This window comes from Phacochoerus africanus, chromosome 3 (assembly GCF_016906955.1).
Source record: "Phacochoerus africanus isolate WHEZ1 chromosome 3, ROS_Pafr_v1, whole genome shotgun sequence".
In the NCBI taxonomy this organism is placed as follows: domain Eukaryota; kingdom Metazoa; phylum Chordata; class Mammalia; order Artiodactyla; family Suidae; genus Phacochoerus; species Phacochoerus africanus.
In genome coordinates this window covers 186,141,130-186,157,822 of record NC_062546.1, presented here as the reverse complement: position 1 = coordinate 186,157,822, position 16,693 = coordinate 186,141,130, and the positions used below count along the sequence as shown (strand labels likewise).

At 42.4% G+C, this 16,693-nt stretch overlaps 2 protein-coding genes across 5 annotated transcripts in view; one reads left to right on the top strand and one right to left on the bottom strand.

Moving 5' to 3' along the window:
* CNOT9 (CCR4-NOT transcription complex subunit 9) overlaps positions 1-8,537 on the bottom strand; it is a 33,156-nt gene extending 24,619 nt beyond the window's left edge. Inside the window, exon 1 of the mRNA XM_047773499.1 lies at positions 8,123-8,537. Within this exon, the coding sequence (XP_047629455.1) occupies positions 8,123-8,146 (24 nt within the window). The 5' untranslated portion in view covers positions 8,147-8,537. The remainder of the gene's footprint in view (positions 1-8,122) is intronic.
* Positions 8,538-8,721: 184 nt separating this feature from the next.
* USP37 (ubiquitin specific peptidase 37) overlaps positions 8,722-16,693 on the top strand; it is a 96,519-nt gene continuing 88,547 nt past the window's right edge. For all 4 annotated transcript variants that reach the window (XM_047773495.1, XM_047773494.1, XM_047773493.1 and 1 more), the window contains exon 1: positions 8,722-8,926. The gene's annotated coding sequence lies outside the window, so the exon portion shown is untranslated. The remainder of the gene's footprint in view (positions 8,927-16,693) is intronic.

Genomic DNA, 16,693 nt, shown 5'->3' with positions numbered 1-16,693 from the left:
TGGTGTATGGAAGTTACCAGGCCAGGAACTGAAAGTGTGCCACAGCAGCAACCTGAGCCACTGCAGTGACAATGCTGGATCCATAATCCACTGCACCACAAGGGAACTCCTATTCCAATCTTTCTTGAACCATATCACACAGCTTCTCACAGTATATACATGTTGTCACTATACTTTGGTGTGATAGAATGATGACCTACCCATTGCTCAGATATAAAAATAAGGAACAAAAAGGACACCTGTCCTTGTTGAAGGACAGAATGAAGTCTAAGATGGACTTTGAGGTGTACTCATATTTATTCTACCCAAGCTGAACAATGGCCTTCAACAAATGGAAGCTTGATCAGAAGCTTTTAGCTTAATGGTCATCATTTCACTTGCTTGCTAGAATGAACAAGGTGTTCTGCTAAATGGACCCAAATACCATGCAACTCAAGTCTTCTTCAATTGCCTTCATCTGCTAAAATCTGTTTTGTAAATCTCATCAGTGATGCTCCTCAAGAAAGCATAGGGTCACACATGATGTAGAAGGAATAGGGTAGATTTCTCCCTCTCCCAAGAGCGAAAGCAGTATGGTCCAAGCACCTGCCCTTTTTATGCTGCTACAGGTAGGCTCTCAACTTTAAATATTATTTTTGGAAATGTAATTACCACCAGAAGATAGCATACATTTATCCAGAGTATTACATCACCTTAAAAGCTTAAAAGTGGAAAAAAAGGCTAACATTTTAGCTTCAGGTTTCCTGCCCACAATTGTAAAGAGGGCCTCACAGACAATGCTGCAGCAATATAGTTATCTATCTTGATTAATTATTACTCACTCCGAGAGGCCTGGCATCTAGACACCAAAGGTAAGCTCCATCACCCTCTCTAGAGCCAATCTGTTACTTGTATCCAGTACTCCTATACCCCATCCTGGGGAACCCTAGGTGAACAACACCAGGCTGCACTGGTAGACACCAATCAGCATAGCACAGCTTCTGACAACAAAGTCCACTTCCAGAGCTGGCTTGATTCCTGCAGAGAAGATGGTGGCCCTGGAGAGGTGCTGGCACTCTGGAGGAAAACTTATTATATTATATTATATAGAGAGGAAACTTTTATGTTATGTTATCTTATTTTTTTATTGCTTTCTAGGGCCACAACTGCGGCATATGGAATTTCCCAGACTAGGGGTCTAATTGGAGCTATAGCTGCCGGCCCACACCACAGCCACAGCAAAACGGGATCCGAGATGCGTCTGTGACCTACACCACAGCTCACAGCAACACCAGATCCTTAACCCGCTGAGCAAGGCCAGGGATTGAACCCATGTCCTCATGGAAACTAGTTGGGTTTGTTTCCACTGTGCCACAACAGGAACTCCCTGCATTATACTTTTTAAAACATAGTTTCACTGAATGATCACAGCAGTGTGGTTATTATCCTCATTTTACAACAGATAAATCTATGAGAAAACAGTGGACAGGTTTCCTCCTCCTCCCACTCTCTATTTATTTATTTATTTTTTATTTTTTAGTCTTTTTTGTCTTTTTGTTGTTGTTGTTGCTATTTCTTGGGCCGCTCCCACGGCACATGGAGGCTCCCAAGCTAGGGGTCAAATCAGAGCTGCAGCCACCAGCCTACACCAGAGCCACAGTAACGCGGGACCCGAGCCGCGTCCGCAACCCACACCACAGCCCACGGCAACGCCGGAGCGTCAACCCACTGAGCAAGGGCAGGGACCGAACCCGCAACCTCATGGTTCCCAGTCGGATCCGTCAACCACTGCGCCACGACGGGAACTCCCCACTCTCTATTTAAAGATCACTTCCAAAGATCCCCGGTTCAACTGTGACAATTCTTTTACTTGCTGGTTTACCAATACATTTCTGAGGTTGTGGCTGATCTGAACTGGACTGAATAGCACCCACCGTCCAGAGACAGTAGCAAATCCATCTGACTTCCCTTTTCCCCGACCAACTTAAACACATTAACAAAAAGAGAATACTACCTACCACAAGGGCAGAGGTTAACATTTTATGAGTAAAATGAAATCTCTTGGATCTTTTCCTCAGAAAAATATACAACTTCAAATTGTTTTGCACATAATTTATTTTTTCCTAAAATTTAAACATAATTTCAGGGAATTTATAGAGCTCCTATAACCAATTTATGGAACCAGGATTAAGAAACTGTTTATCAAGTTAAAGAATAGAAAAGACCCCTATTTGCAAGTAACTACATGAGCACACAACTGGAATGCACACTGGATTGGGAGCCAGAAGTGGCTTCAAAACAGTTTTGCCATTTCTAGAACTGTGTGACCTACGATAAATCATTTGCTTTCCTAAGCCTCAATTTTATCACTGGTGAAATGAAGGAATTATATTAAATAATTATCAAAGTCTCAGTCAGCTCTAAAATTTCTTTCTTTGATTTTAAGTGAGAGACTAATCTAAGGAGCCCTTTTAAAAACTCAATTTTATTGAGGTACAATTCACATATAATAAAACTTTTTTTTTTTTTTTGCTATTTCTTGGGCCGCTCCGGCGGCATATGGAGGTTCCCAGGTTCACCGGCCTACACCAGAGCCACAGCAACGCGGGATCCGAGCCGCGTCTGCAACCTACACCATAGCTCACGGCAACGCCGGATCATCAACCCACTGAGCAAGGGCAGGGACCGAACCCGCAACCTCATGGTTCCTAGTCGGATTTGTTAACCTCTGCACCACGACGGGAACTCCCCAATAAAACTTTTAAGTGTACCCTTTTAAAATGTAATTTTCAATGAATTTTGAGAAATATATACCCACGTAACCACTACCACAATCAAGCACAGACCTTTTCCATTATCCTTCCCAATTTTCTAGTCCGCCTTTCTGTAAACCCCACACCCAGACCTTCACTAAAGACTAGGTTTGACGTTTTTAGAAACTTTTAATAGAAGGCAATATTTATTGAACATACTATCATCAGCCAGTCACTGTGGATCACCTCAAATTACTCTAAAAATTCTGAGAGGAGATACGTTAAGAAAGGTTTTAACATACACAAGTTCACAAGGAAGTGTATGGCAGAATTAGATTTAAATTCTAGTGTACTCTCTATAATCAGTGAGCCTTACTTGGTGTATAGGATTGAAATCACACACACACTCCTCCACAATAAAGGAATTATTTAAGAACCCAATATGATATTTTTTTATTTTTTTGCTTTTTAGGGCTGTACCTACGGCATGTGGAAATTCCCAGACTAGGGATTGAATTAGAGCTGTAGCTGCCAGCCTACACAACCACACCAATGCAGGACCCAAGCAGCGTCTGTAACCTACATAACAGCTCACAGCAATGCTGGATCCTGACCCACTGAGCAAAGTCAGGGATTGAACAGTCGTCCTCATGGATACCAGTCAGGTTCCTTACCACTGAGCCACAAGGGTAACTCCCCAATATAGTATTTTAAGTTTGATATTCTGTTCCAATTGGATATGGATAAACAGTGGGTTCAATTAACATACCTAGTAGCAAAGTCTTTTATGAGAAGTCTGATTTGGACTATAAATTATCATCCTCAACACATCTAAGATCAGAAACAAGCTCGACTGTTAACTATGTATTTTTAGTTATAACCTGCTTTTAAAATCAGTGGTCCTTTCTTTTTAAGATGGTTAAAAAACTTTCATACTATTAAACTTTAGGAGGGACTCATTCTCCTCTTTCCTGCTTAATGGCTTGTACGTGGCAAATATTTTTAAAGTAACTTTTTTCTTTTTTTTTTTTCTGGCTGCACCAGCAGCATGCAGAGGTTCCCTGGCCCCAGGTCTGCACCACAGCTGTAACCAGTCACAGCAATGACAACATCAGATCCATAATCACTAAGCCATGAGGGAACTCCTCAAGTAACTTTTTTCCTTCAACAAAGCTTAACACAGGCAAGACATTTATCAAAGTGAGTCACCAATGGTTAACTCCAAGTGTCACAAACACAGGGTTCTGTTGGTTGGTTTTCTATTTCTACAAAATCTTAACACAATGTGAAAAGGAGAAAGCTATTTAGAACTTAAAAAAAGACCCACATTTACCCACAAATGGGAAATGATTTCCCCCACTTTGAATAAATTAAAAAAACTATTGTTGATGGCTCTTCTTAAACATAAAATAGCCAAGTCTATCAATACAATTTTATGTTCAAGGACCAAAACAATTGTTGGTTTTCCTCTTAATGAATATGTGACAGTGAATACAGAAAAAAATGGAATTAGATTAAAATAGAGATTATTTCCCCAAGTCTGGAGATTACTCAATACGTGGCTTTGGGTGTCCCCACAATGATGATATCCTAAGAAAACACATTTTCTTAATAGTGCCAAAGGGGAGTTCCCGTTGTGGCTCAGTGGAAATGAACCTGACTAGTATCTGTGAGGACGCAGGTTCAATCCCTGGCCCCTCTCAGTGGGTTAAGGATCTGGTGTTGCCATGAGCTGTGGTGTAGGCTGCAGATGCAGCTTGGATATGGTGTTGCTGTGGTTGTGGCATAGAACAGCGCCTACAGCTCTAATTCTACCCCTAGCCTGGGAACCTCCATATGCCACTGGTGTGGCCCTAAAAAGACAGATAGACACACACATACATACAAACAGTGCCTAAGGGAAACACTAAATTGCCTTAATTATCCTCATATATATATTTTTTCTTTTTATGGATGCACCTATGGCATATGGAAGTTCCTGGGCTAGGGGTCAAACTGGACCTGCAGCTGAGGCCTATGCCACAGCCATGCAACACCAGATCCGAGCTGCATCTGCGACCTACGCTGCAGCTTGGGGCAACACCAGATCCCTAACCCACTGAGAGAGGCCAGGGATTAAACCTTTGTCCTTATGGTTACTAGTCAGATTCATTTCCGCTGAGCCAGGACAGGAATTCTACCTTTGGCTATTTAGATCACCAGCATAACATTCATTACAGAAGACCCATGGTATGTGAGGATGTGTGGTTTTATAAAGCTGAAGCAACCTCCAAGGTTCATAACAAGTGATTTGTTAATTTGCTGAGGCAGGAATTAGAGTCCCAAGGCTGAGGTCTGGGAGCAAGTAGTCTGATCTTATTCTTATTTAACACAATCCTTTGTGGTATTTCTGTCCTTGTTTAATAGACATGAGAAAGAAATTATACTATGTGATTGCAATAATGAAGATGTTAGGGTGTATTCTGGAAAGAATGATCGGAGTCCTTTATACTATGAATTGCTGGCATAATAAAATACTAAAAGGAAGAGTCAAAATATAAGATATTTTCCAAATTACCTCAATTCCTCCATGTAATGAGTAACATCCTACATTCACTGATGATTATATTCTCCTTTGATAGTACTATCTTCCTAGCTGAAATGATGATTTACTTGTTACTTAAAGAAACAAAGGTGCATATAAACACAAATTTTCATCATTAAGCAAAAAGTAAGCATCTCCCCAAGCCATTTAGATTATCACAGGCATTGTTGCATATATTATCAACGCTTTTCAGTTTTTAGTGCGTGTTATGCACCATTAGTGTCCCTTTATCCAGATCAGAATCATACAGGCAGTTTCGCCTAATGGAAAGCATTAAGAATTGGTTCAACTTTTCTTTCTTTCTTTTTTTTTTTTCCTGTCTTTTTGCCATTTCTTGGGCCACTCGCTTGGCATATGGAGGTTCCCAGGCTAGAAGTCGAATCGGGGCTGTAGCTGCTAGCCTATGCCAGAGCCACAGCAGCGCGGGATCTGAGCTGCGTCTGTGACCTACACCACAGCTCACGGCAATGCCGGATCCTTAACCCACTGAGCAAGGGCAGGGATCAAACCCACAACTTCATGGTTCCTAGTTGGATTCGCTAACCACTGTGCCACGACGGGAACTCCTGGCTCAACTTTTCTATGCTTTAGTCTCCTCACCAACCAAAGAGTCTAGTGAATGAGTGGTACAAAGAAACTTGTTAGAGCTGCGTGATCCAAACAGCATAACCGGTGAAAGTGTACCTAAAAACTCAATTTTTAACTAAAGGCAAGGCATTGTAAATTTAACCGAAGAAACATGTGTTGAGTACTCATTATAAGTAGTGAAGTACAACTTTAATGGCCATTCAAAAGATGTACTAGAGAGCAACTGAAAAGAAAAGAAATTGAATAGGTAGACTTGGGGGAGGCACAGGGGAAAGACCGGCTATCAAAGCCTAGAAAAGATACAATCAAATTTTGGAGAAGGACAAGCCGACCTTAGAAGCATCCCTTGTTTAACTTGCCTCTCTCCTACAAGCAGCAACCTCATCTTCTGACTGGCTTCTTCCAGAATTATACAAATTATATATATAATTTGGGAGAAGACACCAAAAAGCTGAGGAAATTGCAATCACCTAATTGAGAGCTCAGGAGGCAGAGATGTCATAGGCCCTGGAGATGACAATGCTGTCCATAGCCATAGTCCAAAGCTGCACTCAGTTCACCTTTCCATTTTTTATATTTAAAGTTTAGGCAATTTTTTGGTTCTCTAGTTAGGATTTATATCATTTTTCCTGGTAATGCAACTTCAGTACATTACCCTTGCCTTAAGCCACTTCACCCTGGTGAAACTAAAGTGGAATGGGCATTCAGAAGAGTGCGCTCAAATCATACGATCCCATTTTCCCACAACGGCTCTCTGCTCTCAGTAGTCGTCTCCCTCATCGACACCATCATTCACCAAAGTATTTGAGCCCTAACTTTGTGCCAGGAACTGTCCTGGCATCAGGGTAACCAAACAAACAAGACCCACATGACCCCATGTATCCTCTCAAACGGGGGACAAATATCAAACAAGCAAATGAACACACAAATTACAAATTGGGATCAATTCTGTGAAGGGTGAGTACTCTAACAGAGAAAAGTTGGGGGTTACAGAACTACTTTATTTATTTATTCATTCATTTTAGGGCTGCACCTGCAGCATCTGGAAGTTCCCGGGCAAGGGGTCCGATTGGAACTTCAGCTGCTGGCCTACACCACAGCCACTGCAAGCGCAGAAGCTGAGCCGCTCTGCCACCTCCACTGCAGCTTGCTGTTACGCCGGATTCTCAACTCACTGAGGGAGGCCGAGGATTGAACCTGCATCCTCATGGACACTCTGTCGGGTTCTTAACCCGCTGAGCCACAAGGGAAACTACCAGAACTACTTCAAATAGGGTGGTCAGAAAAGGAGACTGAGAGAGAGACCTGAGGAAGAGAAGCAGAGATCTATAGGAAAGGAAGGAGGTGGGGAAATGTCTGTGTGTAAGTATGTGTGTGTGTGTGTGTGAGAGAGAGGAGAGGGAGAGCATCCTAGGAATAGAGATCAGAAGGTGCAAGCTGGAGTGGAAAAGCATAGGGAGAAAAGATGGAACTGAGGCCAGTGTAGCTGGAGCCTGCGGAGCAGTGACAAGAGACTGAAAACGAGGGTCAGGAACATAACGTTCAGGGAGGACCTTGTAGGCCGAGGCAAGGAGTCTGGATATTATCTCAATGCAATGGGAAGCCATAGGATTACTTCAGGCAGGTTGATTTACACTGTTTTTCTTGGTGAAAGATCACGCTGGTAAAACGAGATGTGAAAAAAGGTTGTAATCGCAGAGAATCGTTAAGTCAAACGTAGTAACTGTTCACTTCTCCGGGTCTCGGATTTTGCATCTGTAAAGCAAGTGGCATGAGCTAAAAGCCATTTCCTCCCCGCCGCGACGTGCCTAGGCTGGGAGTTTCGACAGCATGGGTCATGTCAGACAAACTGCGGAACTCCCCTCGCTTCCGCCGACGCCAAGCACGCAACTGACGCCCTGAAACTGTTGGTCAAGCAAATGAATCAATGAATGGCGGGTCGGGGCTGCGAAGGAGGCGCTCTGGCCGCGGGACCAGGCCCCGGGGCCTGAAAAGAACGCACTACGCGGCACGCCAGAGGCTGCGAGAGCCGGACGACGAGGAAAGCGGGGGCCTGCTCCGCCACAGCCAAGCGCGGCGAGGAGGGAGGCCCGGGCCTCGCGGGTTGAGGGCAGGAGGAGCAGGACTCCCGGACCGAGACAGGGAGCTGGAAAAGAAGGCCGAAACGCGGCGTTAAGGAAGACTTCTGGGCCCCAAGCCTGGCGGCACGGGTACTTACCGCAGCCGTCGCTAGACTGTGCATGTTGGGAGCGGCCGCCGCTCTCCTCCAACTGCCGGACGCGCCGGACTCGCGTCCCAGCTTCAGCGCCTCTGCCGCCAAAGATGATGAGCCGCCGCAGCCGCCATCCGCCTCCGGCTCGCTCCGCCCCCTTCGCAGCCCTCTGACCTTTCACCTCTGACCCCTTCCACACTACCTCTTCCCGCTTCCCAGCTCTCCAAAGAGTTAACAGTCCTAGAGTTTATCCTTTGTCCCTTAAGATTCAGGACCAGAAGGACGTCTGCCACCTACTAGTCCTCGCATCCCCCGGCTCGGAGCAGGTATCCCCAGAGAGGGGCGTGAACTCTGAGCCTCCTCCAGAGTCCAGTAAAGGGCGGGAAAAACCCGGCAGTCTGGAGGGGACAAGTAGTGCGCATGCCCAACAGGGCTGACGCGGAGGGAAATGGTGGGCGGTCCAAAGTGCGTGAGATGGATAGTGCGCGTGCGTACTACGATCAGTACAGGGGCGGGGCTACCTCTGCGAGATTTCCCTCGGTGCTGGGGCGGGGCGAGGGCGTAGGAGGGGCGGAGTTTCCAGGCTTTCGCGCACGCACCTCGTCTGGTCGCGTCGAGTGTGCGTGCGTGCGTGCGTGTTTGCGTGTGGTCACAGTTCCCGCCATCAGCCGCTCTCCCTGACTGGGGGAGTGAGCGGCCCCTCTCTTTCGTGTTTGGTGTCCCTTCCTTCCTTACCCCCAGCTCCTCCCCCTCCGCTTGGACTCCGTGCTTCCGGCAGGCCTGTCCGGCGCTCCGGACTCGCGGGCACAGGTAAGGCGGGCCCGGCGAGCGTCTCCACTGAGCCGTTTTACCCTGGCCCCCCCACCCCCCGCCCCTTGCGGTCCGCCCACTCGGCGTTCACTCCTCTGGAGTTCGTCCGGCTGCTGCTCAGCCCGCCCCCATCCCCGCGACGCCCCCTCTGGCCTCACAGGTACTCTACTTGGGTCTTCCCCCAGGCTTTCCCCCTCCTTTGACCTGGTCTTTTACTGTCACTCGCTCCCCCCGCAACTCAAACCTGGTTCCTTTTTGCTGGGGGCTGTCCTCCGCTGCGCTCCCCTTAGCGAGGCCTGCTATCACTTAAGGTGACTTCCGTTGCCGCACGTCCATCAGACCTTGGGACATGATAGTTTCATTCTATTGACCATTCTTCATCTTCTCTCCCTTAACCATCTCTTAACTAAAAAGCATGAATTGTATTTTTGTCGTGGTTTTGGTTGGTTGTTCCCCATCTTTAGCCATCGGATCAGATTGTCAGGTTTACTCGTTTTAGGTCATGACACGAAAAGATAATTGATGACAAAATCCTCTTTCTGGAGAGTTGGCCTGGAGTAATTTTATAATCCTTTCAAAATGTAGTTTCTGTGTAAATGCCTATTTTGTGGAGGCACTATCCGACATGTCTAACTGGAAAAGCTATCAGGATGTCAAGTAGGCAGTTGATTATACTGGGTTTGCGCTCAGAATAGAGTTCTGAGTGGATATATAGGCAGATGTGTGTGTATATAACTATATATAGGTCTGTGCGTGCATGTATTTATACCTATATGTATATATCTGTTATGTTGAAAGTAATTGAAGCTCTGGTTGTGGATGAAATTGCCTAAAAAGAGTACAGTGCTAGAAAGGAAGGGGACCTCCGATGGGGCACTGAGGAATTCTTGGCATTTATTAGCTGGATAGAGGAGTACAAATTTTGTAGAAAAGGTGAAAGAAGTTATCAGTAGTGTTGAATTCCGGGAGTTCCTATAGTGGCTCAGCAGTAACGAACCCCAGACTAGTAACCATGAGGACTCAGGTTCCATCCCTGGCCTCACTCAGTGGGTTAAGAATCCGGCATTGCTATGAGCTGTGGTGTAGGTTGCAGAGAAGGTTTGGATCCCACGTTGCTGTGGCTGTGGTGTAGGCCTGCAGCTGCAGCTCCGATTGGACCCCTAGCCTACTAATTCCATATGCCACGGATGTGGCCCTAAAAAGCCAAAAAAAAAACCCCCCAAAAAAGTGTTGAATTCTGCTGAAAGGTAAAATCGAATGAAGACTGAAAAGTCCAGTGAATTAAAGTAATTGATAATTGTAGCAAGAGATGTTTAATTTGGGGTATCTGGGTTCAGTCCTAGATCTTGTTCTCCTTTTAGGTTTTCCTTCCAGCCTAAGCTTTAAATTGAACCTGTATATTGATGACTTAAGAATATTTATTTCCAGTGTCTTCCTTTTGTTTTCAGCTCAAGATCTAAGTAGCCAACTGTCTGCTGGACATCTCAACTTGATTTTTTTCTTAGACATTTAAAATAGAACGTGTCTAAAACTAAAGGTTTATTTCTCTCCATACTCAAATGCTTTCTCATTCAGTGTTCCATTACATAAAATGCTATCTCCATTTATCTATGTACATAGCCTAGAAATTTGAAAAACATTCCTTTTTTTTTTTTTTTGGTCTTTTTAGGGCTGTACCCAAAGCATATGGAAGTTCCCAGGCTATGGGTCGAATTGGAGCTGTAGCTGCCAGCCTATGCCAAGCCACAGCAATGCCAGATCCAAGTTGCATCTGTGACCTATACCACAGCTCATGGCAGCGTCAGATCCTTAACCTAGTGGGTAAGGCCAGGGGTCAAAACCCGTGTCCTCATGGACACTAGTCAGGTCTGTTACCTCTGAGCCATAGCAGGAACTCCTTGAAAGCCATTCTTAACTTTGTCCTCATCTGTGTATCTATATCCTCTTCAGGTTCTATTTATTCTATTTCCATTATATGTCTTGAATCCATTTCTGTACATTTTCAGTATCATTTTTCTAGTTCAAGCCACAATCCTCTTTCACCTGGACTTAGTGTTACTGGTTCCCTATATTCACATCTGTAAAATGGGAGTAGTAATCACCTTATTGGATTGCTGTGAGGATTAAATGAAATAACCATGGTAAGCACATGGCACAGAGTAAATGGCTAGTAGGCATTATTGTTATTGTAATGTGTTTTAAGCTGAATCATTTCAGTACTCTCATATCTGGTTGTCCTAATTTCTTCCATTCCTGCTCCTTTCACTCCCTTCCCCAAACCCAGACAATCCATATCACTTTTCTGTTCAGCAGTAACATGTCATTTCTCTGCTTAAAAACCTTCAGTGGATTTCCCGTCACCTAGTGCTTATTACATTAAAATTCAAAATCCTTATTAGAGCCTACAAGATTCTACATAACTTGATTCTTTCCTGCTTTACTTGGTGTATCTTGCACCATCCTCTTCTTCAGTAAACTCCAGCCACACTACTTTTCATTTCCTTAGTCACACCAAGTTATTTTCCATCACAGGGCCTTTATATGTGCTGTTTTGGATTGTCCTAGCATGACCACCCCCCAATTAACTCATTCTTCAATTTTCAGCTTAAGTGGTACTTCCTCAGAGAAGCCCTCTCCTGATACTCCCTAACTTCCACCACTCCCTAGTATTAAATTGGTTACTCCTATTATAATCTCTCATCATGCCCTTAACTATATCATTTTTTAGAACTTGTAATTATATATTTATTTGTGTGATTATTCACAGTCTGTCTCCTAGAATATAGGCTAGGAACTATTTCATTTCTGTTTTTTTAGAATTTGTTAAATGAATAAGTAAATTGAAGCTTGCTCTAAGACCCATCATGCCTTTGGGAAACACCACCTTACTAAAATTCTTGTCAATGATGACAAGTACCATTTCACTCTGCAGACAAATTAAAGAACACACAAAAAACCAAAGGGTTATCCAGCTTTGGATGATATTACCCATTCTTATGTCATCAAATCATTCAGATTTTAGACTCTAAATTGGAGATAAAATTTCTCTAGTTCAGCTTCTCTCTTCACTTCCAGCCACCACACTAATTTTATTTCTTTGTGCATTTATTTTGTGGATCTTTTTAGGAGAGAAAGCCCTTAGAAATCAGAGCAGTAGTTTATATATTTTAAAAGGTTAAACTGCGAGACCGGTGAAGATGCAGTTTCCAAAGCAGATAAAGGGAAATTCCATATTTAAGTAACTGGTTGGTCGTGGTTATGGAAGAAAATACTAAAATTTAATATTTTGTGTAGAACAGGATTTGTGTTGAGAAAGAGAGAATTAAAAATAGGGCCAAACATAGACATTTGGATTTATTTTATAGGTAGTGATGAGCTGTTAAAAATGTTTAGGAGGAAGTTTCAGTTAAGCAGGATCAATAAGTTCTAGAGATAATTGCCCAACATTATACCTATAGTTAACAATACTGTATTGTGGATTTAAATATTTGTTAAGAGGGTAGATACCATGTTAAGTATTCATACCTTGATAAGAATTTTTTTTTTTTTAATGTTTGGGAAGGGAATTAGCATCAGCAGCAAGTATTTTAGCATTTACTAAATGCCTGTTATTTTGTTGGAGTACAAAAGAAAATAAGACAGGTTCCCTCCCTCTCCCCTCTTCTCCCCTTTAGCAAGAAAGTTAAGGAGACAACAAGTGCACACTTTAGTTGGTAAGAGATAAAAAAGAGTAGTTTTTTAGGAGGGGTATTATGGGATAAATAATTTTTTGGATAGAAAAATGCTGAGAGAATGGAGACTTGAAGTAGTTACTGCACATCATTGAGGATTCATTATGGTAATGGTTAAAAATTTAAAACATGGATTCTGGTGCTAGACTTAGTTTTGTCTCTTACTGACTCTGTAACCATGGATAAATTACCTAATCTCTCTGAAACTCAGTTTCCTCATTTGTAAAATGGAGATGTTGATAATCCCTGTCCTTTGAATTTATTGTGAAAGTAATGAGATATTGCATGTATGGTGCTTAGCTGTGACTAGTAAATGTTGTTTAATAAACAGTAGGTGGGAAGGATGGCAGAGTGATGTGTTTCCGAATTAGGGTAGTAACTATGAAAAGACTGCTTTAGATAAGTGAGAATGAGGTTAAAGCTGATGCTGAGATTCTTGTGCTTGAGTGATGGTGGAAGGACAGATGTAAGGAAGTCTGGGGAGTCTCCTAAAGAGGGCATGGACTGTGTCATGTTCACATTTGTATGCCTATCATAGTGTCGTCAAATTGGAGTAGTTTAATAAATTATTTTTTACTAAGTGAACAAAGGAGTTTAAAGTTGATGTTATAGCATTCAAGAAGGTGGTGGGAAATGTTTGGATAGAACTTCAGGGAAAGTTGGGGCTTATTTAGAGAGGCCTAAATTTGATCAAGCTGGAGGTTTTTTTTTTTTTTTTTTTTTTGGCTGCTCTGTGATCTCAGTTCTCAGGCAAGGGATTGAACCTGGGCTGTAGTGGCAAAAGCACCGAGTCCTAACTGCTAGACCACCAGGGAACTCCTAAGAGAGGCTTAAATTTGAGAAACAAGCATATGAGGTTAGTTTTGAAAGAAAGGTGAAAAAAAAAAAGTTTACCCACCTTTTGAAATTTGTGTGGACATGTCATGGGAATGGTAGTTTAAGATTTAAGACGTCATTATGTACCAATGTTTATAAAGTCAACAAAGGATATACAGTTTTTTCACTGCCTTCTTAGTTTCAAAATGTAGCAGGAGTAAATAAACAAAGACACAAATTGATTGGTACAGGGTTCAGAGTTTTTCATTTTGTATAGCAGATATGTCCCTGGAGTTCTGTTGATTGTGTGTGTGCGTGTCTTGAGCATTATATTTGAAATCTTCAGTAAAGTAGTTTGTGGCTTTTAAATAGTCAGAGGGTTAATCTTTGTCTTTTTTAAATTTTAATTTTTTAAATTGGATTTTTTTTTTAAAGGCACACTTATATTTTCCTTAGCTGAATTGATGGCTTTCTAGAGAATTGGCATAGCTGCAGAATATGAGTAGTTCCCCCAAGAAGAGTGCATTGCTTTATGCACAAGGATCAGAATAAAGGTGAATTGTTATTACATAGGGTTTTTCAGTAAAAGTCACTGAAAAGTAAGTAATGTATTTATTTTGGATATATGTTCTCAAGAGTATGCAAATTGGCAAGAATCGAGTTTTCCTCTATTCTGTAGTAATAGTTTTATGCTTTTAGCATGCTTTCTTAAAGCACAGAATGCCCTTTGGATAAGAATGTTTTCTTTCTTTCTGTCTTTTTAGGGCCGAACCTGCGGCATATGGAGGTTCCCAGGCTCGGGGTCTAATCAGAGCTGTTGCTGCCGACTTACACCAGAGCCACAGCAACGCCAGATCCCAGCCACATCTGCCACCTACACCACAGCTCACAGCAATGCCAGATCCTTAACCCACTGATGGAGGCCAGGGATTGAACCCAAAACCTCGTGTTTCCTAGTTAGATTCGTTTCTGCTGCGCCAGGATGGGAATTCCCTGGATAAGAATGTTTTCAAATATGAGCATTTAAATGACTGTAGAGGGTATAGAAACATTTTTGCCAGTGTTACTCATTGAGCTTTCATAGAATGCTCGAAATTAAACATTAATTTTAATAATGTTAAGGAAATTTAGGGAACTGGGAATCTCTTTGGATGTTCTTAAAGAATAATTGGTTTTTATTGTACTTTGTCTTCCTAATATCGCTTTGATAGTGAATTAGCGTCACAGAGTTCAAAGAAACCTTGTCTTTGTCCTGGGTTCATAGAAAGTGTAACTGTTTCTGGATCATGCTAGATACTGAAAAGGAAACAGTGTTTTTTTTCTCTTAGCCTAGTAGGGCAAGCCCTGATAATATCATGAATGCACAAAAGTAAATAGTTAATCCATTTCATGTAAGAGCAGATAATAGACTAGATTGAGGCAATAAAAACTTTTTTATTATTTTTCCCATTTTAATGTCCTATACCTTTTAGGATTTTTTCCTTAAAGAGAGATTGCTAGTAGAAATGGTTAAGAAAAGTTAACTATCTGAAGTGAAATTCTGTACACTTAACCAAAATTCTGCATCAAAATGTTTGAGAATTTTATGTAGATAAATCATGTATTGCATATAGAGAGAATTATATAGAGGGAAACAGAAGTAACCAATGGAGTTTTTTATTTCTTATGTATTTTATTGAATTTTGAAATCATTGCTTCTAAATTTTGTTGAATAATCTAATTTTTTAAAATGTCTTTTTAGGGCCACACCCATGGCATATGGAGGTTCCCAGGCTAGGGGTTGAATTGGAGTTACAGCTGCCAGCCTACACCACAGCCACAGCAATGCCGGATCCTTAACCCACTGAGCGAGGCCAGGGATCGAACCTGCATCCTCGTGAATACTCGTCAGATTTGTTTTCGCTGAGCCACGATGGGAACTCCAGATAATCTAATTTTTTAAAATGCGTTTTTATTGGAGGAATTCAAGGTCACTGTCCTTTACTTACTCTTGGTCTGTAAGGAAGACACTAAAATAATGGGAGTTTTATGTTAATCCCTTTTAATTTGGCACCCGGACCCATAATGACATATAAGGAGAGATGACGTAATTTGATAAAATTCTTTTTCTTTTTTTTTTCTTTTTGTTTTTTCAGGGCCGCACCAGCAGCATATATATGGAGGTTTCCAGTCTAGGGGTCAAATCGGAGCTGTGGCTGCTAGCCTGTGTTACAGCCACAGCAGCACAGGATACGAGCTACATCTGTGATGTAAGCCACAGCTCATGGCAACGCCGGATCCTTAACCCCCTGAGCAAGGCCAGGGATCGAATCCACATCCCCATGGATACTTGCTGGGTTCGTTAACCACTGAGCCATGACGGGAACTCCTGATAAAATTCTTAAGGTAGAATTTCTTCCTTGAGCTGTAAGTTATATGAATCGCAGTTTAGGCAGGTTTGCAAATATTTTTATTTTAATAATGCATTCTGTAACTGCATATTCTTATTTTTCATAAATGACTTTTCTCATTGAATTTTAACAAGATAGGAGGATAGCTTTGCATTTAGGAGAAATTCAGATGTACATAGAAAAAGCCTAGATGTAGCATTCAAAAGATGAGTTATGTGTATGCAGTGCAGAATGGTACTCTCGTAAAGAGCTTAGTAAATATAATCTATATTGCCTATAAAAAAGGATTTATGGGAAGTTCCCGCTGTGGAGCAGCGGGTCAAAGATTTGGCTTGTCTCTGAGACAGCATGGATTCGATCCCTGGCCTAGTGCAGTGGGTTAAAGATCTGGTGCTGCCGCAGCTGTGGGATAGGTTGCAGCTGTGGCTCAGATTCCATCCCTGGCCTGGGAACTTCCATATGCTGCAGGTGTGGTTGAAAAAGAAAAAAGAGGGGGGGCATTATTTATGGTTCCAGTATCTCCTGCTGTGTATTTTAACAGTAAATCAAATAAAGTTAGTAGTGCTGATTTGTTCATTACCTTTTTTTTTTTTTTGTCTTTTTAGGGCTGCACCCATGGCATGTAGAAGTTCCCAGGCTAGGAGTTGAATCGGAGCGGTAGCTGTTGGCCTACACCACAGCCATAGCAACATGAGATCTGAGCCTTGTCTGTGACTTACACCACAGCTCACATGCAGCACTGGATCCTCAACCCACTGAGCAAGGCCAGGGATCGAGTCTGTGTCTGCAAGGATGCTAGTCAGATTCATTTCCTCTGATCCATGAAGGGA